The sequence below is a fragment of the Apis cerana genome, linkage group LG5, assembly GCF_029169275.1.
Source record: "Apis cerana isolate GH-2021 linkage group LG5, AcerK_1.0, whole genome shotgun sequence".
Taxonomy (NCBI): Eukaryota; Metazoa; Arthropoda; class Insecta; order Hymenoptera; family Apidae; genus Apis; species Apis cerana.
The window spans coordinates 9,270,141-9,294,592 of NC_083856.1; the positions used below are offsets into that span (position 1 = coordinate 9,270,141).

Consider the following 24,452-nt stretch of genomic DNA (forward strand, 5'->3'; position numbering starts at 1 on the left):
ATAATCAGAGATATAAAAAATAATTTCACTAAATCCAAACATATGGCGGCAGTTGCAAGTAAATATATAAACGCAAGTGTTGTCATATAAGAATATAATGTTATCTTAATCTCGTGTTGATGTGTTATTTTATGTGAATTTTATGCAATATAAATGAAACAATATTATATTTTTTTTACTTTTTGTTCTTAAGTAAAAAAATTAAGTTTTTTAATTGAAAATTAATATGTAATCTTTAAAACAAATATATGAATAAGGTTAAGATAAGTTAAGCCTATATTAAAAGAACATTTTATTTTCTTTGAAAATCTAAAGATTTAATTTTCAAATGTTATTGATAATTTAATTTAATTTAGAATAATATTATTTTGATAACACTATATTGTGTGAAAAATGAGGACTAGAAAAACATTAGCAATTCTTAGTGCAGGTTTAATTCTTGCTTGTTGTGGTATGTTATATATAATAATGGATTTAACATTTTTTCCACCTGGACAAGGATCTAAACTGTCTATAAATGATGTAAGTGTAAATGATATAAATATCTGTAAGTCTGTAATAAATTATAGTTTATGATGATAAATGAAAAAAATTCATTGTTTTATATTTTCAGAATCAATGGTTACACTTTGAAAATAGATTAGCAAAATTAGAAAAAGATTTCAATAAGCACCATGAAGTAATGAATGCTTTGAGAGAAGTGGCTGAAGCAAAACATTTTGTGCCTCTAGCCTATTCTATAAATCTTTCTAATCAATCTGCATCATCTTTATCATCTGTTCCTCATTTAGGAAAAGTACTTAAATGTAATTTTAACATACAGAAAATTCCTGAAGTAGACATTCAAATGTTAGAGATATATAGACAATTAGAATTTGATAATGTGGATGGTGGAGTTTGGAAACAAGGATGGAATATTACATATGATGAAAAGCAATGGCATCCAAATAGAAAACTAAAAGTCTTTGTTGTTCCACATTCTCATAATGATCCTGGATGGCTTAATACCTTTGAAAAATATTATGCATTTCAAACACAAAATATATTAAATAATATGGTAATAAAATTGGCAGAAGATAGAAGACGTAAATTTATTTGGGCAGAAATATCATTTTTTCAACTTTGGTGGGAAGATCAATCTAAAACAATTCGTAATTTAGTTAGACGTTTAATTCATGATGGTCAATTGGAAATTGTATCAGGAGGTTGGGTTATGCCAGATGAATCTGTTTCTCATTGGATATCTCAGCTTACACAACTTACAGAAGGACATCAATGGTTAAAATATAATTTAGATTACACACCAAATTCAGGCTGGGCTATTGATCCATTTGGTCTTTCTCCAACTATGCCATACTTACTAAAAAAAGCAGGATTGGAAAATGTATTGATTCAAAGAGTTCATTATTCAGTTAAAAAAAGATTAGCTAGAAAAAAACAATTAGAGTTTCGCTGGAGACAATTATGGGATAATGATGGATCAACAGAAATTTTTACACATATAATGCCATTTTATAGTTATGATGTACCACATACTTGTGGTCCAGATCCAAAAATATGTTGTCAATTTGATTTCTATAGATTACGTACTTTTGGATTAAGTTGTCCATGGAAAATAGCTCCAAAAACCATAACTAAATCAAACATTGCAGAAAGATCTGCCCTTTTATTAGATCAATATCGTAAAAAAGCTCAACTTTTTAAAACTGATGTAGTATTAGTACCATTAGGAGATGATTTTAGATATACTCATTTTACTGAATGGGATGCTCAGTATAAAAATTATCAAAATCTTTTTGATTATATGAATCAAAATCAACAAATGAATGTTCAGATAAAATTTGGTACATTAAGTGATTACTTTGATGCAATCAGAGAAAAGCATAATTTAAATGAATTTCCTACTTTATCAGGAGATTTTTTTACATATTCTGATAGAGATGATCATTATTGGAGTGGATATTATACATCAAGGTATATTTTGATTAAAATTAATTATAATAGATCGCGAATCATAATAACATATTTATTAAATATATTTTAGACCTTTTCACAAACGATTAGATCGTGTATTGTTGAGTTTATTGAGAGCAACGGAAATATTGACAACTATAGGTTGGACTAAAGGTAATGATAATTTAGTAGAAGGTGCTCTTGCACAACGTTTAAGCAAAGCAAGGATGTGGCATTCTTTATTTCAACATCATGATGGTATTACTGGTACAGCCAGAGATGAAGTAGTTATAGATTATGCTAAGAAGATGATAATGGCCTTAAATAATTCTGCACATGTATTACAACAATCAATGGTTCATTTATTAAAAACACCGCAAGAAATAACTGTTAATACAGATGCTGTGTATATTTCACTTGATGAATCTAGGTTTAATAAAAATTTATAAACATTTTTCGAAATATAATAAATTTTATATTGAATATAAAAGATTAATTTTTCATGTTTTAGATTACATCATACAAGTGCTGGAGATAAACATATACTAATTTTAAGAGATGAAAATCCCTTAAAAAAAGTTATTTTATATAATCCTATTCCAAGACAAAGAATAAAAGTACAGACACTAATTGTATCTACACCATATGTTAAAGTTACTGATCGTATGGGTCAACCAGTGCAATGTCAAGTTTCTCCAATTTGGATTGGACCTGCTGCATTAACTGTTGCTAGATATGAATTATCATTCCTAGTCACTGTACCTGGATTTGGTATTACAACATATATAATTCATGCTTTATCTAAGTCATCATTTCCACAGTATGTTAATTTTTAAATTATCAAATATTATTTTTGCTCAATATTTATTTTTTTATCGTTTATTATGTATAGAGAAGTGCATCCTGCAAATGTAATAGTTTATAATACAGATATTAGTCTTCCAAAGATACCAGGTTTTAATCAAATTCAAATAATACCAAATGCACAAGAATTTTCAATAATGCAACGACCAGAATTATCTGCATCTTTTGGAAAATCAGGTCTTTTGAAAGCTTTAAGAGTCAATAATATGACAGTTCCTATTCATTTGGAATTTGTTAAATATGGTACTAGAGCTAGTAAAGATAAAAGTGGAGCTTATTTATTTTTACCTGATAAACCAGAACCAGACTTGGTACATGTAGATAATAAATGTATTATACACTTAATAACTGGACCGATTGTATCTAAGGTATTTGTGGAATTTGCACATGTACGTCATACATGTATATTGTATAATTCTCCGGGTAGTGATGGACTTGGTTTACATATTCATAATGAAATCAACATATCAGAAACACAAAATTATGAATTTGCTATGAGATTAAATACAGATATAGCTTCAGGAGATCAATTTTATACAGATTTAAATGGCCTTAATGTAAGTATTAATGTTTAAAATATTTTATCTTCACTAATAAATTAATATTTAAGAGGATAATCATTATTTAGATGATTAAACGTCAAAGATTTCCAAAGCTTCCTACACAGGGAAACTATTATCCAATGGCAGCCAGTACATATATAGAAGATAAAAGAGTTAGATTAACAGTTGTAACAGCACAACCATTAGGTGTAAGTTCTATGGCATCTGGACAAATTGAAGTATGTATTTACTGTTTTGTCATTTACATAAAAAAATATATATATGATGTGTGTATATATATATATACATATATATAATATATAATATTTTTATTTAGATTATGCAAGATAGAAGATTACTTCAAGATGATAATAGAGGACTTGGTCAAGGTATAACTGATAATTTATTAACAAATCATATATTCATGTTTATTCTTGAAAAAAGAAAGCCTTTTTGTACATCTTCGACGCCAACAAATCATCCATCAGGACTACTATCATTGTATGGTCATTTAACATCAGAAGAATTATTATATCCTATAATTGCAATGCATCCACATAATTCTTTAACTTTTAATTTAAATCCATATTTTTTCCCGCTTCGTTACGACTTTCCTGCAGATTTAAGCGTTGTTAGTTTTCGAGTATTTCCTATTCCCGAAGGAGCTGGTAAAGGTATTGGAATGGTTTTACATCAAACAGCTTTAGATATGTGTTGGAATGACAATTCTTATTTACGTCATTTTAATGTTTCTGAATCTGTAGAAGTTGATTTAACAAAGTTCCTTAATTATATAGATGATTGGATCATTAGTAAAGCTCCTTTGACATTCCATAATGTAGGGCCTTCATTAAAATCACCTATTGTTAACTTATGTCCACATCAAATATTACCAATTTTATTACATAAGACACAATCTTAGACATAGAATTTAATAATATCATGGAGTTACTGAAATGAACTTTGTTTTCTACTCATTGTACCACTATCAACGGCCTTACTCAAAATAATATAATCCAATTGATCTGATGCTGGTGGACTGGTTTTATCTATCTTATAGCTGTAATAACATTGGTTGAAATTAAGTAATCATTATTCAATAGAAATCGTTATTTTTATTTTATTGATTACGAAATTTGGTTTATCTATATAAAAATTATAATTTGTGTTATAAGTATATATAAAATATATACAAAACATATAAAGTATAACGAATTTTCATACAAAATTTTTCTTACTGTGATTTACTGTTTATGATATTATAATTATTATATTAAATATAAAGAAATAATTCTTGCAATATTGTTTATAAGCATTTAATTAAAATTAATAATCAAATAGATATAAATATAATACAAGAATATAGAAATATATACTCTTGTATTTGTTTTTTTATTATTATATTAAAAGATAAAATGTTAGTTTTTGTAAGATATTTTCATGCTAGTCGTATTATTATTTTAAAAAATGTAATTTTATACATCTCAAATGTATGTATATTAAATATTAAAAAATCTATAATAAAATTAAAAAAATAGTAATCTATTTTTTTCTGTTATTAATATAATATAATATGTATAATATATATATTAATTTTTTATTATATACTTATATTTTAATAAAATTACATAGTTATAAATTATATTTACCCAAGAGAATAAAAAAAATGCATAGCAGATGGATTATGTTTAAATACAGTTAAAATTACTTTACGCATCTTATTTTCTGATGCTATAGATTCAAGTGCAAACATTATAAAATGGCCAAGTCCTTTCCTTCGTATTGTGTATTCCAATTGTATTTCATAACTTCAAAAAGAAAATAAATTGGATTTTTGATTTTTTATAATTTTTAGATATATACAAGTATAAAAAAATTTACATACCAATATAATACTTCTTCTCTATAATCAACATCAAATCGAAAATGAGAAAATCCAACAAATTTATCATTAGATGATGCAATTAAATACCAAGCTGTTGATTCTGTTAATTCTTTTTGCTTAGCAATTGGATCCCAACCCCAATTACTTTGTTCATATAAAGATTTCATATTACGCTCCATAATATCAAATATCCAAGATATACATTTAGAATCTGCATCTTTGGCTCTCATACAAGAAAGTTCTATAATTTCATTATCTTTTGTTATATATTTATGAAAGAAATGTAGATGTTCTATAGGATTTTTCACAGAGTTTGCTTTGTCAACTAAGTTTTTTGCAATAGCTTCTTTTTCTACTAAAAGTTGACGTCTTGTTTTTCTTTTCTAAGTAAAGTTAATTATTATATATATATTATATATTATATATTATAAACTAATTATAACTAATTAAAAATACATTAATTATAGACAAACTAATTATGTGTAAATATATATAATAAAATAAATAAATTATTTTATTAATTTATATCATTAAATAAAATTATTTAATAAAATAATACCTTCATAATAATTATATTTCCCGCGTATATAAACACTGATTTTAGGCTATATTTTTTTTTACGATTATCATATAAAATTAATTAATGCAATTTGTATAAGGTAAAAATATTGAAATTATTCTAGAATTTTAATAAGTATTTTTCAAGATATATGTTATATATGTATGTATATATATATAATTTTTTTTTAAATTTAATATATATATATATAATAAACACTGAATCGTGATTTTTTGATAAGAAAACAAAAACTTTTATTTTTACATATAAAGATAAATATTATATTTATAATATATATGTATAATAAAATGAAATATAAATTAATTTTTTAGGAGAATTGATATATATTTTGTTATAATACCAATATATATAATTCAATAGTATCAGAAGTCAGTCTTTCATATTAAATCAACTTATTGAAAGAACTAATTGTGTAGTATAGAGTATAACGCAGCATTGTATGTATATATAATCATTATATGATCGAGTATTGTGCATGCTCTTATATTATTAAATCTAAATAAAATTTAAAAAAAAAAACTAAATTAATGATAAAATATCTTTATATGTATATATATATATAATCATATGTCTCAAGTATTCTATATACATCGTTAATAAGAATTTTGACATTTCAAATTAATTGAAAACAGTTTCAACTGGTTGGCAACAAATGCATATTATATTTTATTGTTAGTGTTTAAAGAACGTTTACTACAGATTCGTAATTATGTATTTAATTCTTGAATTATCATAGGTTAAGTAATTTAATCATCTATCATATACATTACATTGTTCTCTGTGTGTCATTATTTCAGTAAATCAGTATACATATGTTAGTTAAAGGTAAATTTATCAATACTAATAGTATAATAAAATTTAAGTATTTTAATGATTTATGTTTATATTAATATATTTTCTAATATTTTCTAATATGAATATATTGTATATAATATAATATATTATAAATAATTATTATTATTATTTTATTCATTTTAGATATTGCAATTAAATATTGAGGAATGGCTGAAAATATTGCTGCATCAAATGCAGAGGAAAAAGCTATTTCCTCAGCTATGACACAATGTTATGAAAATTATATTATTGTTGATGTTGGTGCCAATCTTACTAATAAAAAATATAGCAGAGATTTAGATAGTGTAATTCAAAGAGCAAAGGATGCAGGAGTACAAAAGATTATGGTAACAGGTGCAAGTATTCGTTCTAGTAAAGAGGCATTAAGATTAACCAGGATATATCCTGGTACTCTTTATTCTACTGCTGGTGTGCATCCTCATGATGCAAAATCATGGGAAAATCCTGATACTTTACAAGAACTTGAAAGCATAGCTAATAATCCAGAATGTGTAGCAATAGGAGAATGTGGTTTGGATTATAGTCGTGATTTTTCTGATCCTGAAACACAACGTGCTGTATTTCATAAACAAGTGGAACTTGCATGTCAATTAACTAAACCACTCGTAATACATGAAAGAGGTGCCCAAGCAGATGTTTTGGAGGTTCTAAATCATTATAAAAATTGTTTACCACCAGTTTTAATTCATTCATTTATTGGAACTGCAAAGGAGGCACAAATTTATTTAGATCATGGTTTCTACTTAGGAATTACTGGATATTTATGTAAAGATAAATCTGATAGTGGAATAAGACAATTATTAGAAAAACGACTTGCACCTTTAGACAGAATATTAATAGAAACTGATGCTCCATTTATGTATCCTAATACCAGAGCTAGTAAATTACCTGTACATGTCAAAGATGCTTTAACTGAACGATCCATGACATTTCTTCATCGTTATTGTACTTTTCAACGTAATGAACCATGTGCCTTACCAGCAATAGTAGAAATGGTAGCAGCATTTATGAAAATTGCTCCAGAAGAAGTTGCCTTAGCTACTGCTTTCAATGCTTTGAAATTATTTGGTCTAAATCAGTGATAATTATTAATTATTTTTCATTCTTAAAAAATGGTGCTACTGGGTGCTATTAATTATTTTGTTATCAATGTATTGTCTCTTTTCATGTGTAAAAGCATCATTATGTGTTTATCAAAATATGTTTTTCATAATAACAATATAAACTTTTATTAATTTATCAATGAATATAATCATTGAAAAAAAAAATCATGAAATTTTATTTGTGCATTAATAAATATCATTTCCAATATATTTACTTATATTTACACTATATTTATATAAAAATACTCATCAATATATTAAAAATAGCATTATGTAAAATATTTTACTTATAATATAATAAAGATTTTGTAGAAATATATATGAAATATATAGAACCTAAATCACACAATTTTATTGTTAATGTTATAAATATTTTCATATAAATAAATTGTTATATAAATAAAAAATTTATTGTAAATGTTTCTTTGAGTTTTTGAAAAATCCAAGTAACAATGTTTTAAAAATAAGAATGATAATTTAAAATTTATAAAAAAATAATTTACTTAAATATATTTTAAAATATTGATAGATATATTAAAATTATAAAAAATATCACAATGTATCAGAAAAAAAGATTTTTATTTATCTTTTAAAAAATTTTTTTTATTTAAATTTATTATATTAGATATTTATTTAAAAATTTTATTAAAAATAATTTAATTATTTGAAACATAGATTACATTGTTCAATATTTTAACTTAATGGCTTCCTGAAGATACAATATTCTTTTTTTATCAGATAAATTTTTCCACAAATATGGATTTATAACAAAAGGATGAAATCCTGGTAGTGTTTCTATTGCTTTTAACAATATTTTAACTGTAGATAACATATTTCTTTTATTAATAGAATATGCTTCTACTGGAAAAGCAAAAATGGGAATTCTGTAAAAAAACAAGCATTATTTTTATCTATAATATAATATTAATATTATCTATAATATAATATTATATAATATTAATTATCTTATATTACGTTAAAATTATTATATTTTAAATAAATATTTTTATTAAAAAATATATTATTTAAAATATATTATTTAAAAATTATATTATTTAAAAATTAATATTTCTTACTTAATACATTCTGATAATGATGCTAAATCTTCAAGAAATGTAATATTATAATTATTAATATTCATAAGTGATCCATCTGGTTGTATGACAATAATATAATCTAAAATAAAATAAAAATTAAAATTTAAATTCAATAGTTTACCATTATTAATTTTTAATTATAATAATTCATAAGCTTTTTACCAACAAATTCACCAAATTTAGTTTTTAAACTACTTTTCATGTATTCAGTACCTCCAACAGCTTCTTTCAAACTTTTCATTAAATGAGGTACATTATTATTTTTATGTTCAATTTTAATTTGATTTAACTTATTTTCATCTGGCATAACTCCTTTATATTCAGGATAAAGCAGTTTGATATACCAATATAATTTTAATATAGTTAATATAGTATGCTTTTCTTTTATAATAGATACATTATTATATAAAATAAAAATTTTTTCTATTAATTCTGGATAATAATAATTTAATGAAAGTAAATAATAAGCAATAAATACTATATTATGCATTAAATGATCTATATGAATAATATAATTTTGTAATACTCTTCTTATAATTTCCCAATTATGTGGTACATAATCCGCAATGACAAAACCTTTGATAAATGAATGTATATTTTCAATAGAATAATTTTCAATATTTGTATTTTTAAAAGATTTGTCCATTAAACAATTCAATACATGAATATTACTATAGCGCATATTATTTAAATGCTTTAAGATAATTAAATTTTGTTGAAAAGTAATATTATTAATAATTACAGTAGAACACAGTTTATCTATAAATGCTTCACAATAAAATTCCATTTCTCTAAAATAAGATAGAATAATAAAAAGCAATATAAATATTTGTAGAACATAATTAATTCATATTAATTTTATAATCATATAATACTTACGAATTCATAAATTTTTTAGAAATACAATTAAGTAAATAATTAATTTTATTAAAATTTAAGCTTCTGTTATAAGTTATTATTATATTTTGTATATAAAACAGAAGTTGCTTAGAAGATAAACATAATTTTGGTAAAGTATATATTGCATTAAAAATATCTATTATATTATTTAAATTTATTTTTTGTTTACTTTTAACTAAAATACTAATTATGTGTCTTTTTATTTTTGAATTATTGATTACAAAACAAAATTGAAGTGCTTGGAATAAATTAATACTATTTGAATTAAGTTCAATTTGAGCTCGTTCATTAAAAACATGAGACAATGCTGGAAGTAAAACTTTAATCAAAGGTGTTGCTTCCACTTTATATAACATATTATATAAAATCATTATTTGACCAACTGTCAAATCATTCAAAGAAGTACGTATTAATTGAAGTAATGTTTGAATTATTACAGTATCAGATGGAACATTGAGAAATAGTAAATTTTGTAAAATATTTATGGTATCATATATGTTTAAAGATCTGATATTTTTACATATTACTTTGCATATTTGGTTAAATTCTTTAGAATTTGTTAAATTTGTGTAATATAAGTTTTCTTTTTTAACCTTTCTATATAAAATATCTATAGTTTTAATAGCATCTTTTACATTCATACTATTATAATTTCTTTGAATATCTTCAATATTTCCAATATTATTATTGTTTAATATCTCGTTATTCTCCATTATTTTTTTGGTAATTAAAATATCTAAAATGCATAATATTATTAATTAAATAAAAAAATTAGAAATTAAATAATTTATTACCATTGCTTGATACCATGCTAAAATTTGATGAAATAATTGAATTACGAAATATTATTGAATTTTTTATTAGTAGTTTAACAATTTTATTCATTGTATACATTTCATATATATTATTATTTTAAAATGACATAAAAAAATATATTCTAAATGATACTTATTAATGTAAATTATACATTGTTTAATATCTCTGGAATAAAGTATTCGTATTTTGATTAACCTAATCTGATATTTTTAATATTTTAGTATTGAAAATCAATTATGCATATAATATACTATTAAAATTTTTATTTTAATAGTGATTATATAAAATTATTAAGTATAAAATTATACAATTAACAATTAAAATATATAATGATTTTTTACATATATATGAAATGAAATTTCATAATCATAATATTTCGTGTTAATATGGATGTTGATAAAAGAGCGAAATATATACTTTGTATATTGTTTATTTTTTAAGTTTATTTTTTAGTTTTAGTATTAATATGAATAAAAGAACAAAATATATATTTTATGTATTGTTTATTTTTTAAAATAAATAAATTTAAGAAAAATGTCAAAAGAAGTACAGGTATTAGAAGTGAATAAGTATATTTTATCTAAATTGTGGTATACGTCTCTTATTATTTGTCGACAAAATAATAATAGAATCTTTGCTTCAAAATGTAACAATGATAGTGTAGATTTTGAATCAGAAGATCTAATTACAAATTTAATGTAAGTATAAATAAAATTTTATATTTCAAATATATTTTATTTTAAATATATTTTATTATATATTTAAAACTATTTAAGATATTTCTTTTTTTTAATATAAATAATAATTTTTTTTATTATGTATTTTTTTAGTCATTCTCAAAATGAAAATGAATATCAATGGATAATTTATATATTATTGAATAAATTTATTAATAATACAACTTTAAATATTGAAGATATAAAGAAACAAAAATGTTATATTCAAATGATATATGCTTTACAATTATACAAAAACTTGACAATAAATTTACAACAGGTATTAAAAATGGATTATTTATTTTTATTTATTAAATAGATGTTATTATATTTTATATATATATAATTTATCATTTATTTATTTTATTTTATATATTTTATAGGAATTATTAACAGTATACAAAAATAGTTTGCAACAGAGAAATCCAGAAATTTTTGGAAAAATACAAGATGAATATTTTATATTTTTGAAACAAAATATTTATAATAATCCTTTTGTTACATGTTGGATTCTTAATGAATTTTTATTAACTTATTCTAATAAATCTGATATTGTTTGTAGTTTACAGAATTTTTATTTTTCATTGATAAAAGATTTATTGGAGTTTAAATTATCTAAACAATCAACCAATAATAATAATTTTGGATCTATATTATGTATTATATCAAAAATGAATATTGTTGAATTTGACGAATCTATATTATTTGAATGGTTTTTTCCTATGATATTGAAAGCAAAAAATAATGAAGATATTGAATATGCTCTATATTCAAGAACAGATCAATATTTTTTTAAGAAATGGTGTATCTTTCTACATGAAATTTATATAGATTCTAAATTTAATAATAATTTAAATCATGCATTAAAAGTTCAAAAAATATTATTTCATTTCACATCTACTTCTACTCCCACTATAAATAAAAATAAATTAATAGAAAGAATAAGTAATATCAAATTACATTGGATTATAGATATTTTGGTAAGTAATTATATAATTATATAATTATAAATATAAATTTTAAATCAATATTGTGATATATATAAAAAATATACATGTGATATAAATATATATATTTTTTTAGAATATATGTCATGTTTTAATAATAAATAAAAAATATGATGATGTTTCACTTATATTATCTTGTACATTATTAAAAGATTTTTGGCCAGTTTTATTATTTAAAGTTTTGAATAAATATTTACAAGAAGAAATATCTTCAAATAATATTCAAAAAGATGATTTCATATATGATTCAATTGAATTTTTAATATCTAAATGTAATTTTGATATATTATGTAATCCCATATTGAATGAACTACAAAAAATATTGCACAAAAATATAAGAATTTTAAAATATATTTTAAATTGCATGAGAGAAAATGTTAAACTAGAAAACTTAAATCATAATCAAGAAATAATAAAGCCAATGGATTTTCAACATAGAATATCTATAAAATGGATATTCGATCTTTTACAACAATTTGACAGTCTTTTAGTATTAAAAATGACAACTAATATATGGGAACAAAACCATGCAAAAATAAAAAATTTGTTAGAAGATATTTGTGAACCTGAAAATATCTTCAATGCATATTATATTATATTAAATGCTTTAAAAGCTATTTTATTGTATAATAATTATGATATAAATAAATCTATTATAACAAGTTATTTATCTGATATGAGTTACTATATAAAAATATTATATCCACTTAATTTACGTATGCAAGTGATAGAAGATATATTTTGTTTATTTTTTTTACAATATGAAGATTTTGATCATACTTCAAAAAGTTATGATAAAATATATATGAATAATTCTCATGAAGAATCAAAAATTGAAAATAAATGGATAAAACAACAAGGTTTTATTTGTAACAGATATGCTGTAAGAGATATACTATTTCATTTAATAGATATTATATCAGTAACAGAAATTGAATATATAGAAATGAAGAATAAAAAGGAATGTACCGAAGAAATAGAACAAATTCAAAAAAATATTGTTTTTATTAATAGTGCAATAGCAGATGCTAAGTGGAGATTTGAACTTTATACAACTTCAGAGTTCACTAAAAATATTAATATGAAAGATGGAAATACAAATTACCAATTTAAATCTAAAAATAAAGTTTTAATAGATGAAAATTTAATTTCTAATCGTTTCAAAGAAAACATATATTTTTATCAAGAAGATAATATTTCAAATGAAACAAGAACAAAATCTACTAGTAGTTCTGAATCAGAATCAATACATAATAATAAATGGCAAATATGTTCTAAAAATATAATATTAACAGATGCTACAACTGAAGATATCATTCATAAACCATTATTTATAAATTTTATGCTGGCAACTAAAGAAAGCTTAATTATTCGATGTTTATGGAAAAATGATTATATAAAAGCAGAAAATATTATAGAGGTAAATCTAAATATACACTCATATATTTCTTATTGCAGCTTCTAATTTTTCATACATATCTTCTTCAAATTCAGTAGGTTCATATGTAATAAGTTCTTCTTTTTTTGGGTCTCTTTTGTACACACCAGGTGGGTTATTTGCATAAAATTGTTCCGCAAATAATATTCTTTTTTTTGGAAAACAAAATTTAAAAGGGAAACAACAACAACACCATCCTATAGAAAATATATAATTATGTAATAAATTTAATTATGTACGAAATTTTTAAAAATAATTTATAAACACCTTTCTGACACCATAAAGGAATTGCAAGACATATATATATTAGAAACCAAATTTTAATAATTAGCCATATTTTTTGTAATGTTTTTTTAATAATAGGTTTATCTTTTTGCTGTTCATAATTATACATTAAACAATCCATTAATGTAATATTAAATTTTTTACTTTCTTCTGTGCAATTTTTAAAATCAACTAATTTTTGTAATGCTTTCATTGTGTGTTCTTCTTCTTCAGTAATATTTAGGGTTTCATTAAATTTTTTTATTTGCTCTTCATATTCTTTTTTGAATTGATCATAATCATAAGCTTCTTCACCTGGCTCTGTACTATCAGCATCCTTATCTTCTTCAAACATACTATTTAGAGAAATTGAGTTCCTCTTTTTTTCATCAATATTAGTAACAATATTAGTTGTTTTCCAAAAGGAAGAATTATTTTGTTCATTGTCATATTTTTTTTTAAATAATTTCTTATATGAATTTTGAACTTTTATCTTTTATTATCTGAAAATAGATAGACAAAGCTACATTTTTATCATTATATAAAATCTATTAACTATAATAGTAAACAAACACTTTATCAAGATTTTCCTTAAAACCAGCAATAAATGGTGTGTCATCATTTTCTATATTAGAGTTTTCCCATATATTTGATTTTAAATGGAAAAATATATTTGGATGTTGTAATTTATTCATAGCTTCATTGTGTTTATTATAATTTTCTACATATGAATGTAATGGTTTATATCTACTTTCATCTTCTGTATAAAGATTAAAATTCATTAAATCTGCAGGTTGTATCATTTCATTTTCACTTTGTTCATCATAATCTTTATTATCAGATGCAATTTCAAACAATTTTTTATGTTGTAAATTATTCTATATAAAAGAAGATTAGTAGAAAAATTATAAATATAATAATAATTAATAAAATATAAATACTCAACTTTATGTAATGGTAATAATAAAGTAGAAGCATTCAATAACAACAATATATAAAATATTTTTTGAAATAACATATTGATTAATGTTTGCATTAATATATTGTTATTTTCAAGACAAATGATATGAAAAATACTCATCTAAATGGAGAAGTGCAGTTTTCAAAAGCATTACATATATTTAGAGAAAACATGTACAAACAGACAAAGGCATTGAAAAATAAAAATATATCTCCAAAAAACTTACAATCTTCCACATTAGAGGTATGTTATAAAAATTAGTGAACATTATTTACAAAAATAATATTTAATGTTATAATCATATTTTTGTAGAATATAAGACTAGTTACACAAGAAAGTATAAAATCTTCTAGACAAACTAGTCATGTTGAGACATTTTTGGTTTCTCAAAAAAACAATTTACAAATGTCATGTATGGAAATTCTTAATAATAATGAAATATTAACAATATGTGCATTAGATTTGGCTTTAACTATGAGTCATATTTATCCAATTTCAAAAAATCTTTATGAAATTGCAATGAAATATTTAAAATTATGTAAAACATTTGACAATACTGAATATGTATATTTTTTTCATAAAGTTTTTCAATTGTTATATGAAAAAAAAGACCAAATTTCTGAAAAAAATATACTCTGTGATGCAAAAATTGCATTATGTATAAAAGAATATAAAAAAAACAAAGACTTTTGGACTGATATTATGGTTAATCATCAGGAATTTAAAGAATCACAAGCAAATAAAAATACAATTAATAGAATATTAAAAGATGGTAATTATTTACCTGGTTTAAAAATACTTAGTAAAATAATAACATTTTTCTTTGGATCTAAGAAGTATATACAAAATATATGCTCTCATTTACAACTTTTACATTCAATTATTCCAATTGAACACACAATATTTACTGTTTCTGATTTATTAAAAATTCCTTTACATTATTATTTTGGTTATCAAATATTTGAACTTAAAATTGAACCTCAAAAACTTGAAACAATTGCACATGATTTACAAATTAATTTAGGATATAGTATTCTTACAAATGCTTGTCCTAGATTTTCTTTTGAAGAAGATACAAATTATATTATTACTAGTAAAAAAAATGGATGTATTATATTGAATGAAACTTTATATAAATCAGTATGTATAAAAAATTTTCAAATAATTCTATATAATATTAAATTAAAAAAATTAAATTAACTTATAAAATAATAATATATAATATTTTAATTTATAGGATTTAAACTATAAGTTTCAAGGACCAAATCAATGTGTTTCACAAATATTAATTGAACTCTTGCAAGTTTTACATAATTTTAATTTGAATCAATTCTATTTAAGTCAAGATATTTGCAAAACTATTTCAAAAAATTCTGATATTCAAAATATATTAAATAAAACATCTCATCTTGCAAGCTTAGATTTGAGTGAATTATCTATGGGTGATGAAACATTAACATTTTTTTTAAATACATGGAATTTGATGTTTCTGCATGCTATTTTAACTGTATGGGCGAACCATCCCCCTTTTAATAATTTACAGCATACAATATCATTAATGTCAATTGGTTATTTAATTGGCGATTTGGGTTTAGTAACACTTGCTGCACTTAGATCAAAATTGCTAAATAATATAATATTGGATGATGAATTCTTTATGCAAATAGAAGAACTTAATGAATCAGCATGGCAAGATTTGGATATTACCCATGATCCAAGAGTTATTTTTGTAATGGCTAATGAATTTTTTGGAACTCCATGTATTCGGGTAAATTATTTTTTTTTGTGAATTATCTATTAATATTATTTTATGTATGTATGTAAATTTTTTATTAATATTTATATTTGTAGATATGTAAAACAGAATCATTAAATGAAGATTTAAGTAATGCTTTTCATGAATATTTAAATCATTATTCATGTTATAAATCCACTCAAAATATAGAAAAGCAAAAAATAATATTATTACCAGAAATTGTAGAACGATATCAAACTTCCATTTCTCAAAATACAAAAAATGATTTACAAAGTAACAATAGTAATAGTAAAAATTTATTTTCAATAAATAATTATTTTGAATCCTCTGATGAAAATATAATTATACAATACATACCATTTTCCTATTCATATAGTATAATATTAAAATACTCAACTTATATTAATCCACATCATCATAAACAAATTAATCAATACAAAGTTGTTTGGGGAAATCATAGTATACGATCAAGTTTATTACAATATTTGGAAAAACAATGTTGGATTGTTTCTTATCTTTTGCAAAGAATAAATAATGAAAATCCTACTATATTAGAAAATAGCTGTGATAATTTAAAACGCACTGCATGTCTTGAAAATCTCATAACCGCATTTTGGATTAAGGAATTAAAATTAATATTTGAGAATAATCAAACTCTTACAGCAATTTACGAAAAGATATCAACACAAAAATTGTGGTTTCATTTTGAACATATGTTAAAAGAGAATAAATGGAATGCCTGTTTGAAATTTATAGATGCTTTGCCAACTTATATTGCTTTAAACAGTGAATTGCAATATTTTAGAGATAAAATTCTTAGTTACATTATTTCGGAAAAAAATGCTATACCAAATGCAAAAATACTGCAATATTTATATCAAATCAAAGATGTGTATATATTAAGTCAAACAATTTTATATAATGTTAATAGATGGCATATAAATATTTGTGAAAATGCATTGCTTCATATAATAAATCATATAGATAATTACAAATTACCTGTACATTGTAAATTTCAATTAAATGAACTCTTGCATAGAGTGTTAATTTTTCATAAAATGCTTCCATATTGTATAACTAAATCCAATGAAACTTGGTATAATATTGCTTATTGTACAGAAAAAATTGATACATTACAAATAATCAAATCACTAATCAATGCAGATAAATATGAATTATGTTTAGAATGGATGGAATGTCAAGCATTTTCATTAGAAATACATCCTTCTGTGACTCAAGAATTCTTAATAGGTCTTTTAAAAAACGAATCTCAAAATTTTAAACAAACTTTAAAGGTATTTTAGAAATTCTAAAAAATTAATGTTATAAATAATAATTTTTAATTTTTAATAAAATATATTTTTTCACCAGTTTTTTCAGGCATTACCTTTGGATCAATCTATTAAACTTTGCAAAAATGTATTAAAAAAATTAGAATCTATTGACTCATTGAAATTTATATGTAATTATTTATTAAAATATTGTAAAGCAATAGAAACCATAAAATATAGAAGAACTTTACTAGGAATTGATATTTTAAGTATGCTAAATATTCAAGAGAGACCATTGTACATTCATCTTATAAAAGAACCATTATTAATATTAGAACAGTTGTTAATGAATTGTAAATTTGAAAGTATTCAAAAAATATTACATAGAATTCAAGATAAATTAAATGAAGTGGAAATTTCAAGAAATAGCTTTGACAAAATTATAAGATTTTATGCTCAAAAATCATTGGATTGTCGTGTATCTTTACAGTATGATTCTGTAGAAAACAAATCGAAAAATATGCAATATTTTGCTTCAGAGGCAGAAAATACTGAATTTATTATGCCTATAGTAGTTCCTACTAAAGAAGAATGGATACCTAATGATAAAGTATGTAGAAGATATATGTATTTATCTTTCAATATTATTGTTTTTAAAATTTAAAACTGTTTTAATTATTTTCTATGTAATAGGTCAAAAAATGTAGCTGTTGTAAAAATGTTATATTTTCGATGTTTAATAGACGACATCATTGTCGTAGATGTGGTCGTGTTATTTGTGCAACATGTTCTCAACATCGCATGCAAGTATCTGGTTATCCTCCTTCTGTACTTGTACGCGTATGTAATGATTGTAAACGGCAAACTATATTACAAATGCATACTTTTCAAGGAACACAATCAACTCCAACTAGTGAAACATTTGATTATTGGCGATTAACAAGAGATCAAAAACATAATGAAACTATTAGAGAAGAATTTTCATTTGAATATGCTCCAAATATTTCTTTATGTTTAGCTATTCTTAATTTACATTCTGAACATAAAACATATACAAGGTAGTAATAAATTTTAAATATCATTTTATTTATTTAATGAGATTTTCATATAAAGATATTTATTAGAAAGATAAAAATATGTATTGTTACAGTTTCTTATTAGATTGTTGTGATGAAATGAAACGTCTTCTAGAACCTGTTAGTAGTGGAAAAGTGAATCCTGAAGTTGATCACATTGTAATTATTAAAATGATACATTCTCTATTAGTAGCTGCAAAAGTTAAATGTGCCAAGCTTGGTCTTAATACTGGATTAACTCACTGCGATCGTTTTCTATCTCAAGTAGATCTTATTGCAAGTCTCATTCAATTTGATTGTTTACATTTGATTCCTTCCGATAATTTACATGATCGGACATTAATAAAATTAAGAGATCTTTTAATTGAAAAAGAACAATGGACTCTTGCTTTAGATGTAAGTACTAAAGCAGGTACATACAGATTAGATACACAAGGAGTTTGGGCAACATGGGGAAAAGCATGTTTAAAAATGGGATATTTTCATCAAGCACGAGATAAATTTTTCCATTGCCTTGATAAGATTCAATATGATAATTTTGATGACTGGATGATTTTGTCTTATCCAAAAGAATCAAAAATATCAAATAAAAATGAAACTCAAAATCTAAAAAATGAAGAAGTTAAAATGATTGAATCAAGTTCAAAGAAAACAGAATTTTCAAAAAATCGTCCATTAAAAGATCCACCATTACTTGTAGAAATTTTACAAATATTAGATAATTTAAGTATTTATAAATATGTACAATATCCTCATCAATATAAGTTCAACCCTTCTCAAGAAATATTAAATAATTTTGGCAATTTTAAAATTGTCAATCAAAAGCAATCCAACAATAAAAATACATCTATAATGATACAAAATATTTACTATCATGAAAGCATTTATTATCTATTAACTTATGGAAGTTATAATTCAATTTTAGAATTTTTTTTGAAGCATGAGGAATTCGAAAAATGTCTTACTTTTACTTTGGAAAATAATTTGGAACCAGATTTATTTTTCAATGTAATTTATTTATATTGTTTAAGAAATGGAAGTATTGAAAAGCTTCATGAAGCAATGATGAAAAAAGATTCGAATTTACTAATTTGGAAAAAATATTTAATATATGTTTGTCATAGTTTAGAAAAAAGACAATATTTAAATATTTTATATCATTTGCAACTTTTCATGAAAGATTTTATACGCGCTGCTATGACGTGTATTCGTTTTTATCTTCATGAAGTAATTAATTATTCAGATTTAAATAATAAAGTAAATTTTTTGTTTGATGCTCAAAAACATTTAGAATCTGAATTGCAAACTGAAACTTTAAATAGAAAAAGAAAAAAAAGCACGAGTTCAATACATAGTAATCAAGGAATTCTAACAATGGAAATGGAACCATCAGAAATAGATAAACATATAAATACAATTTGTAGACAAATGGAAATTACAAAATTTCTAGCAAATTGTGAAAAAGAAGAAAGAGCTCCTATTGAATATTTGAGTTTATTTCCAAAAAAGGATTATAATAATTCAACTATTTTAGAAATACCAACTTTATTTGGCAATCAACAGCAAAAAATTAATTTAGCTGTTTTAGCCATTCTTTGCGGCCGAAATATCGAAGAAGGATTCGGTATAGCATTTAGAATAATGCAAGGTTTGTCAATTTAAATATGTTTAAGAACTTGATAATTTTATTTATTTGTTTATTTAAATAATATTATTATTGCAGATTATAATTTACCACAACAAAAAGTGTATTCTCTAACTGGATATATTTTAGTAATGAAAAATAATATTTCTGCAATAGAACAATTAATTAAATGTTGTCATACATCTGGGATTCCAAATTCATATATTATATCAGATTATGTATTAACACATTGTATAAAATTGTTACTAACTCGTGAAACTGAAACAGTTCTTAAAAATAATATTTATAATCTTATTAGATTAATAACTGATATAGAACTTAAAGTAAGATAAAAAAATCATGATACAATATAAAAATTTAATACATTTTTTTTAAATTTTTCTGTTTTCAGATAAATGCATATATTGAATGCAAACAATTAAAAGCAGCATATTTATTAGCTGTCAAGCATTCAAGAGTACAAGATATAAGGAAAATTTTGAAAGAATCTGATAGGCTTGGTCAAAATGCTATTAAAACAATATGTATAAAATGGCTTCAGCAAGAACCAAAATTATAACTTTAATTTATTAAAATAAAATATTTATATGTATCTGTTCTATTAAATATTTAAAAAAATTAATTTTATATAAATATTTTTAATTACTTATAGATTATTTGTAGATGTTAAAATAAAAAATAAAATTGAAACTCTTAAGATTGTATAAATTTTTTTAAAATAATATATAAAAATATTTATTATATATATCATTTTTTGTTTTGTAATTTAAATATAAGATATATAGTTAATTTAATTTTATTGTTAATAATCATATATGAAATGGACATAGTATGATCATAAAAAAAGAGAATATAATAATGAAGTTAAAAAAATTTATTTTAATTAAATACATATATGATAATAAATAATATTTGTTTGATATCTATTTTTATAAGCATACAATATTATATACATTCAAAATAAAATCTTTTTTAATAATCTGTAATTATTGTGCTTATATAATATGATAATAAAAAATGTTTTGTTTATGAATAAATAGAAAAAAAATCTATATAAAAAGCAGATATCTTGAAATAATAATGGAATGTATATATGAATTTCATAAATTCTATTCTATCAAAATAATATATATTATGAATAATTTAAAATATTTCAATTATCTTGTATAACATATTACATTTTGTTAAAATTTACAAAATATAAATATCAAACCTACTTATTAATTACACATTTTTTTTATTAAACATTTTCTTATTCCTAAGAATAATAGAAGTTTTTAAAAATTAATTCCACAATAAAGAATATTATATATTTTTGAATATTTGTTTATGATTTTTCTTCTTCAGATACCAATGTTGATAATTTTTCATCATATTTTTCTGCAAATACAGCATCAGTATTTTTTATTGATAAAAGTAAATAATCTTTTTCTTGTTGAGACCAATTATGACTCCATTCTCGAAACAATTTTACACGACATTGAAATAGACTTGGTGGTCTATCAGATTCATTTGTATGTCCTAAATTTTCCATTTTAGATACTAATCCATTAACAAGACCTGAAGGCCCACATTGTTCCAGAAGTATATCCAAAAAATCACTTCTTTGCATTTCAGACCATTCTTGAAACCATTCTATTACATAGCGCAGTTGAGCTTCATTTGAGAGCATGGTAGACATGTTCTATCTTTAACAAAATTATATGATATTAATTAAATTATAATATATGTAAATAAAGTATAACTAAACTATAATATAAACTATAATATGCTGATATTATATATTAATATTCTATGATAGAGTTAATTAATATGAAAAAAATGAAAAAGTTATAAAATTATAATTATTATATTGTAATAAATTTATGTTAATAAAGTTATATTTACTTTTTATTATTAACGATATTTTCTTCACTTATTTTTGATTTATTGTTTTTAACCATTACAAATTCTTATTTATAAATACACAAATACATAATGATAATAAAATATAGAATTTTAATGTTAAAATGTATATTTAAATACTATATAAATTTTATAATTATGAAATATTTGTATTAAATTTTTAATTCGTTAGTTTAGATTTCTTAGGGTTAACTTGAATCTCGTTTTCAAAATCCGAATCGCTTTCCGATACTAGCTGATCTAAAATTGAGAAGAATCTGTTAATTCTTATAATTTCCAACTAAGTAGTTTTTATATATATATATATATATATATATATTTTTTATATATATATATATATTTTTTTATTTACTTTCTGTATTATTAGAACTATCTTGATTTTTAATAAGACTAGTTAAAAAATCATTGATTTCAATTTGCGTATTTTTTAAACAAGAAATTAAGCTATTCAAATTATTTGCATTTAGCACTACATTATTATTATTTTCATAAATACATTTATCTGTTTTATAAATTTTTATTTGTATACTTGTATCGCTCATTTTGATGCAATATTTGCTATATTCTCCATTCACGTAATGAAAAATTTTCATAAACGCCAAACTTGAAAAAGGAAAACTACACAGTTTCTACAAATCAAAGACATTTTAAATTTTATTATTTTTTTTTACTATATAAATTTCTAAAAAATATTTATATTAATAAATAATAATAAATTAATTAAATTATATATAATAGAACTTCTAAAATCAATATAATAATCAATAAGAATATATATTATAAATATTTAATCAACGTATATACAAAATTGAAAATATTTCGTCGTCAACATGTAAATTCTCCATAATATTAAGTTCTTTACAGTAGCATTGTCGTTGTCATTTGGAGTAACTGAATGATCGAATATTAATATAGTAAAGTGTTACACTATTTATTTTTAATAAATTTTAAAAACATATGTTAAAGTTAACAAAATGGTTTTGCTGGAAAATGATGCGGTAATTGTTCATCCATAAAAAATTAATATTTCGAGATTTATATGTTACATTTTATTTCAGTTTTTAGTAGAGTTGACACGACTTTTCGACAAATCTCGACTTTCTGGTTCTGTAGTACTTACTATTAAAAGGTGTAAGTATTAATGTATATTAATTTTATAAATATAAAAGGAATATAAAATTTATTTGTAAAATTTTACCTTCAGTTAATGGACATAATAAACCAGTACCTAGAGAAGGTAAACCTCCCTTACCAACACCAAGTGAATTTCTTTGCTTAGTAAGAGCTACATTAAGGTCAAAAAAGATTTCCACTGTTGTATGTATAATTTAATATTTTTTTATTATTTTAATTATTATTAATAAAACCAATATATAAATAATTAATTGTATATTTCAGATACATTCTAAGGATGTAAACAAATTTCAGCAAGCATATTGGAACTTATTAAAGTCAAATATCAATGGTCTTAAAAAATTGAAAAAAGTAAAATCTGTAAAACCTAAAGTTCATTGATATTCTGATATTTACTATTTAATATTTATGTATTATATGTGTTATTAAAACTTTTGATTAACATGATACATTTTATCATTAATGTATAATGCAATACTGCCTAAGAAATAAATTACATTTTACAATGTAAAACAATGTCAATATATATAAATTGTTGAATTTTTATAAATAAATATATGTAAAATATAATTACAATCAATCTGGGTTTTTTATTATATTTTTCAATAGAACGATTTGTTATATATCATAGAAGAAATAAATCAATTCACCAATCATCGATCGACAATAAATAAGTATCGTGAC

General features: G+C 22.0%; 8 protein-coding genes across 14 annotated transcripts; 4 read left to right on the forward strand and 4 right to left on the reverse strand.

Annotated features, from left to right (window-relative positions):
• The first annotated feature begins 28 nt into the window (after positions 1-28).
• Positions 29-4,904, forward strand: LOC107994422 (alpha-mannosidase 2). The gene is made up of 7 exons (XM_017051336.3): positions 29-522; positions 614-1,974; positions 2,045-2,383; positions 2,465-2,773; positions 2,846-3,374; positions 3,446-3,598; positions 3,697-4,904. Exons 1-7 carry the CDS (start codon positions 394-396, stop codon positions 4,279-4,281), a joined length of 3,405 nt encoding a protein of 1,134 aa, XP_016906825.1. The 5' UTR covers positions 29-393; the 3' UTR covers positions 4,282-4,904.
• LOC107994423 (N-alpha-acetyltransferase 40) lies at positions 3,762-5,945 on the reverse strand. Its single transcript, XM_062074935.1, has 4 exons — positions 5,804-5,945; positions 5,245-5,627; positions 5,009-5,167; positions 3,762-4,419 (listed from the first exon to the last, which is right to left on the reverse strand). Exons 1-4 carry the CDS (start codon positions 5,807-5,809, stop codon positions 4,308-4,310), a joined length of 660 nt encoding a protein of 219 aa, XP_061930919.1. The 5' UTR covers positions 5,810-5,945; the 3' UTR covers positions 3,762-4,307.
• An 880-nt stretch (positions 5,946-6,825) lies between these two features.
• Positions 6,826-8,189, forward strand: LOC107994360 (3'-5' ssDNA/RNA exonuclease TatD). The gene has a single exon (XM_017051224.3). It carries the CDS (start codon positions 6,826-6,828, stop codon positions 7,759-7,761), a length of 936 nt encoding a protein of 311 aa, XP_016906713.1. The 3' UTR covers positions 7,762-8,189.
• Positions 8,190-8,342: 153 nt separating this feature from the next.
• On the reverse strand, positions 8,343-10,711 carry LOC107994317 (uncharacterized). The gene is made up of 5 exons (XM_017051157.3): positions 10,574-10,711; positions 9,759-10,515; positions 9,042-9,670; positions 8,859-8,958; positions 8,343-8,666 (listed from the first exon to the last, which is right to left on the reverse strand). The coding sequence occupies exons 1-5, from the start codon at positions 10,671-10,673 to the stop codon at positions 8,468-8,470; spliced, it is 1,785 nt and encodes a 594-aa protein (XP_016906646.3). The 5' UTR covers positions 10,674-10,711; the 3' UTR covers positions 8,343-8,467.
• A 418-nt stretch (positions 10,712-11,129) lies between these two features.
• On the forward strand, positions 11,130-21,426 carry LOC107994468 (uncharacterized). The gene is made up of 13 exons (XM_017051412.3): positions 11,130-11,293; positions 11,426-11,591; positions 11,695-12,291; positions 12,395-13,738; positions 15,078-15,224; positions 15,294-16,121; positions 16,219-16,749; positions 16,833-18,032; positions 18,109-18,618; positions 18,702-19,066; positions 19,159-20,732; positions 20,808-21,052; positions 21,121-21,426. Exons 1-13 carry the CDS (start codon positions 11,130-11,132, stop codon positions 21,286-21,288), a joined length of 7,839 nt encoding a protein of 2,612 aa, XP_016906901.1. The 3' UTR covers positions 21,289-21,426.
• LOC114577040 (uncharacterized) lies at positions 13,308-16,767 on the reverse strand. Of its 6 annotated transcripts, none has more exons than XM_062074943.1 (4): positions 16,689-16,766; positions 14,594-14,898; positions 14,024-14,523; positions 13,308-13,953 (listed from the first exon to the last, which is right to left on the reverse strand). In XM_062074943.1, exons 3-4 carry the CDS (start codon positions 14,373-14,375, stop codon positions 13,757-13,759), a joined length of 549 nt encoding a protein of 182 aa, XP_061930927.1. In that variant the 5' UTR covers positions 14,376-14,523; positions 14,594-14,898; positions 16,689-16,766; the 3' UTR covers positions 13,308-13,756. The 6 variants fall into 6 exon arrangements, with proteins under 6 accessions (XP_061930927.1, XP_028520842.1, XP_028520841.1 ...); XM_028665041.2 differs by lacking the exon at positions 16,689-16,766 and adding an exon at positions 15,208-15,347 and having other exon boundaries at positions 14,024-14,513; XM_028665040.2 differs by lacking the exon at positions 16,689-16,766 and adding an exon at positions 15,208-15,347.
• A 162-nt stretch (positions 21,427-21,588) lies between the features above and the next one.
• LOC107994381 (uncharacterized protein C14orf119) lies at positions 21,589-23,300 on the reverse strand. 2 transcript variants are annotated; one of them, XM_062074946.1, is made up of 3 exons: positions 23,164-23,300; positions 22,617-22,874; positions 21,589-22,417 (listed from the first exon to the last, which is right to left on the reverse strand). In XM_062074946.1, the coding sequence occupies exon 3, from the start codon at positions 22,408-22,410 to the stop codon at positions 22,057-22,059; it is 354 nt and encodes a 117-aa protein (XP_061930930.1). In that variant the 5' UTR covers positions 22,411-22,417; positions 22,617-22,874; positions 23,164-23,300; the 3' UTR covers positions 21,589-22,056. The 2 variants fall into 2 exon arrangements, with proteins under 2 accessions (XP_061930930.1, XP_061930929.1); XM_062074945.1 differs by having other exon boundaries at positions 22,987-23,300.
• A 123-nt stretch (positions 23,301-23,423) lies between these two features.
• LOC107992895 (signal recognition particle 14 kDa protein) lies at positions 23,424-24,348 on the forward strand. The gene is made up of 4 exons (XM_017049011.3): positions 23,424-23,632; positions 23,693-23,765; positions 23,839-23,951; positions 24,033-24,348. Exons 1-4 carry the CDS (start codon positions 23,609-23,611, stop codon positions 24,147-24,149), a joined length of 327 nt encoding a protein of 108 aa, XP_016904500.1. The 5' UTR covers positions 23,424-23,608; the 3' UTR covers positions 24,150-24,348.
• The last annotated feature ends 104 nt before the right edge of the window (positions 24,349-24,452 follow it).

Excerpts from the sequence above, each read along its gene's own strand:
- LOC107994422 (XM_017051336.3), top strand. The coding sequence starts at position 394 with ATGAGGACTAGAAAAACATTAGCAATTCTTAGTGCAGGTTTAATTCTT. Across the intron at positions 523-613 it reads CTAAACTGTCTATAAATGAT|AATCAATGGTTACACTTTGA; the intron begins GTAAGTGTAAAT and ends TTATATTTTCAG. Across the intron at positions 3,599-3,696 it reads TGGCATCTGGACAAATTGAA|ATTATGCAAGATAGAAGATT; the intron begins GTATGTATTTAC and ends ATTTTTATTTAG.
- LOC107994423 (XM_062074935.1), bottom strand. Across the intron at positions 5,168-5,244 it reads AGAGAAGAAGTATTATATTG|TTATGAAATACAATTGGAAT; the intron begins GTATGTAAATTT and ends TTCTTTTTGAAG. Across the intron at positions 4,420-5,008 it reads CATTTTTTTTATTCTCTTGG|CTATAAGATAGATAAAACCA; the intron begins GTAAATATAATT and ends ATGTTATTACAG.
- LOC107994360 (XM_017051224.3), top strand. The coding sequence starts at position 6,826 with ATGGCTGAAAATATTGCTGCATCAAATGCAGAGGAAAAAGCTATTTCC.
- LOC107994317 (XM_017051157.3), bottom strand. The coding sequence starts at position 10,673 with ATGTATACAATGAATAAAATTGTTAAACTACTAATAAAAAATTCAATA. Across the intron at positions 9,671-9,758 it reads TCTAAAAAATTTATGAATTC|AGAAATGGAATTTTATTGTG; the intron begins GTAAGTATTATA and ends ATCTTATTTTAG. Across the intron at positions 8,667-8,858 it reads TCATTATCAGAATGTATTAA|AATTCCCATTTTTGCTTTTC; the intron begins GTAAGAAATATT and ends GTTTTTTTACAG.
- LOC107994468 (XM_017051412.3), top strand. The coding sequence starts at position 11,130 with ATGTCAAAAGAAGTACAGGTATTAGAAGTGAATAAGTATATTTTATCT. Across the intron at positions 12,292-12,394 it reads ATTGGATTATAGATATTTTG|AATATATGTCATGTTTTAAT; the intron begins GTAAGTAATTAT and ends ATATTTTTTTAG. Across the intron at positions 16,750-16,832 it reads TTGGAACTCCATGTATTCGG|ATATGTAAAACAGAATCATT; the intron begins GTAAATTATTTT and ends TTATATTTGTAG.
- LOC114577040 (XM_028665039.2), bottom strand. The coding sequence starts at position 14,375 with ATGTTTGAAGAAGATAAGGATGCTGATAGTACAGAGCCAGGTGAAGAA. Across the intron at positions 13,954-14,023 it reads TCCTTTATGGTGTCAGAAAG|GATGGTGTTGTTGTTGTTTC; the intron begins GTGTTTATAAAT and ends TATTTTCTATAG.
- LOC107994381 (XM_062074946.1), bottom strand. The coding sequence starts at position 22,410 with ATGTCTACCATGCTCTCAAATGAAGCTCAACTGCGCTATGTAATAGAA.
- LOC107992895 (XM_017049011.3), top strand. The coding sequence starts at position 23,609 with ATGGTTTTGCTGGAAAATGATGCG. Across the intron at positions 23,633-23,692 it reads TTTTGCTGGAAAATGATGCG|TTTTTAGTAGAGTTGACACG; the intron begins GTAATTGTTCAT and ends ATTTTATTTCAG. Across the intron at positions 23,952-24,032 it reads CAAAAAAGATTTCCACTGTT|ATACATTCTAAGGATGTAAA; the intron begins GTATGTATAATT and ends TGTATATTTCAG.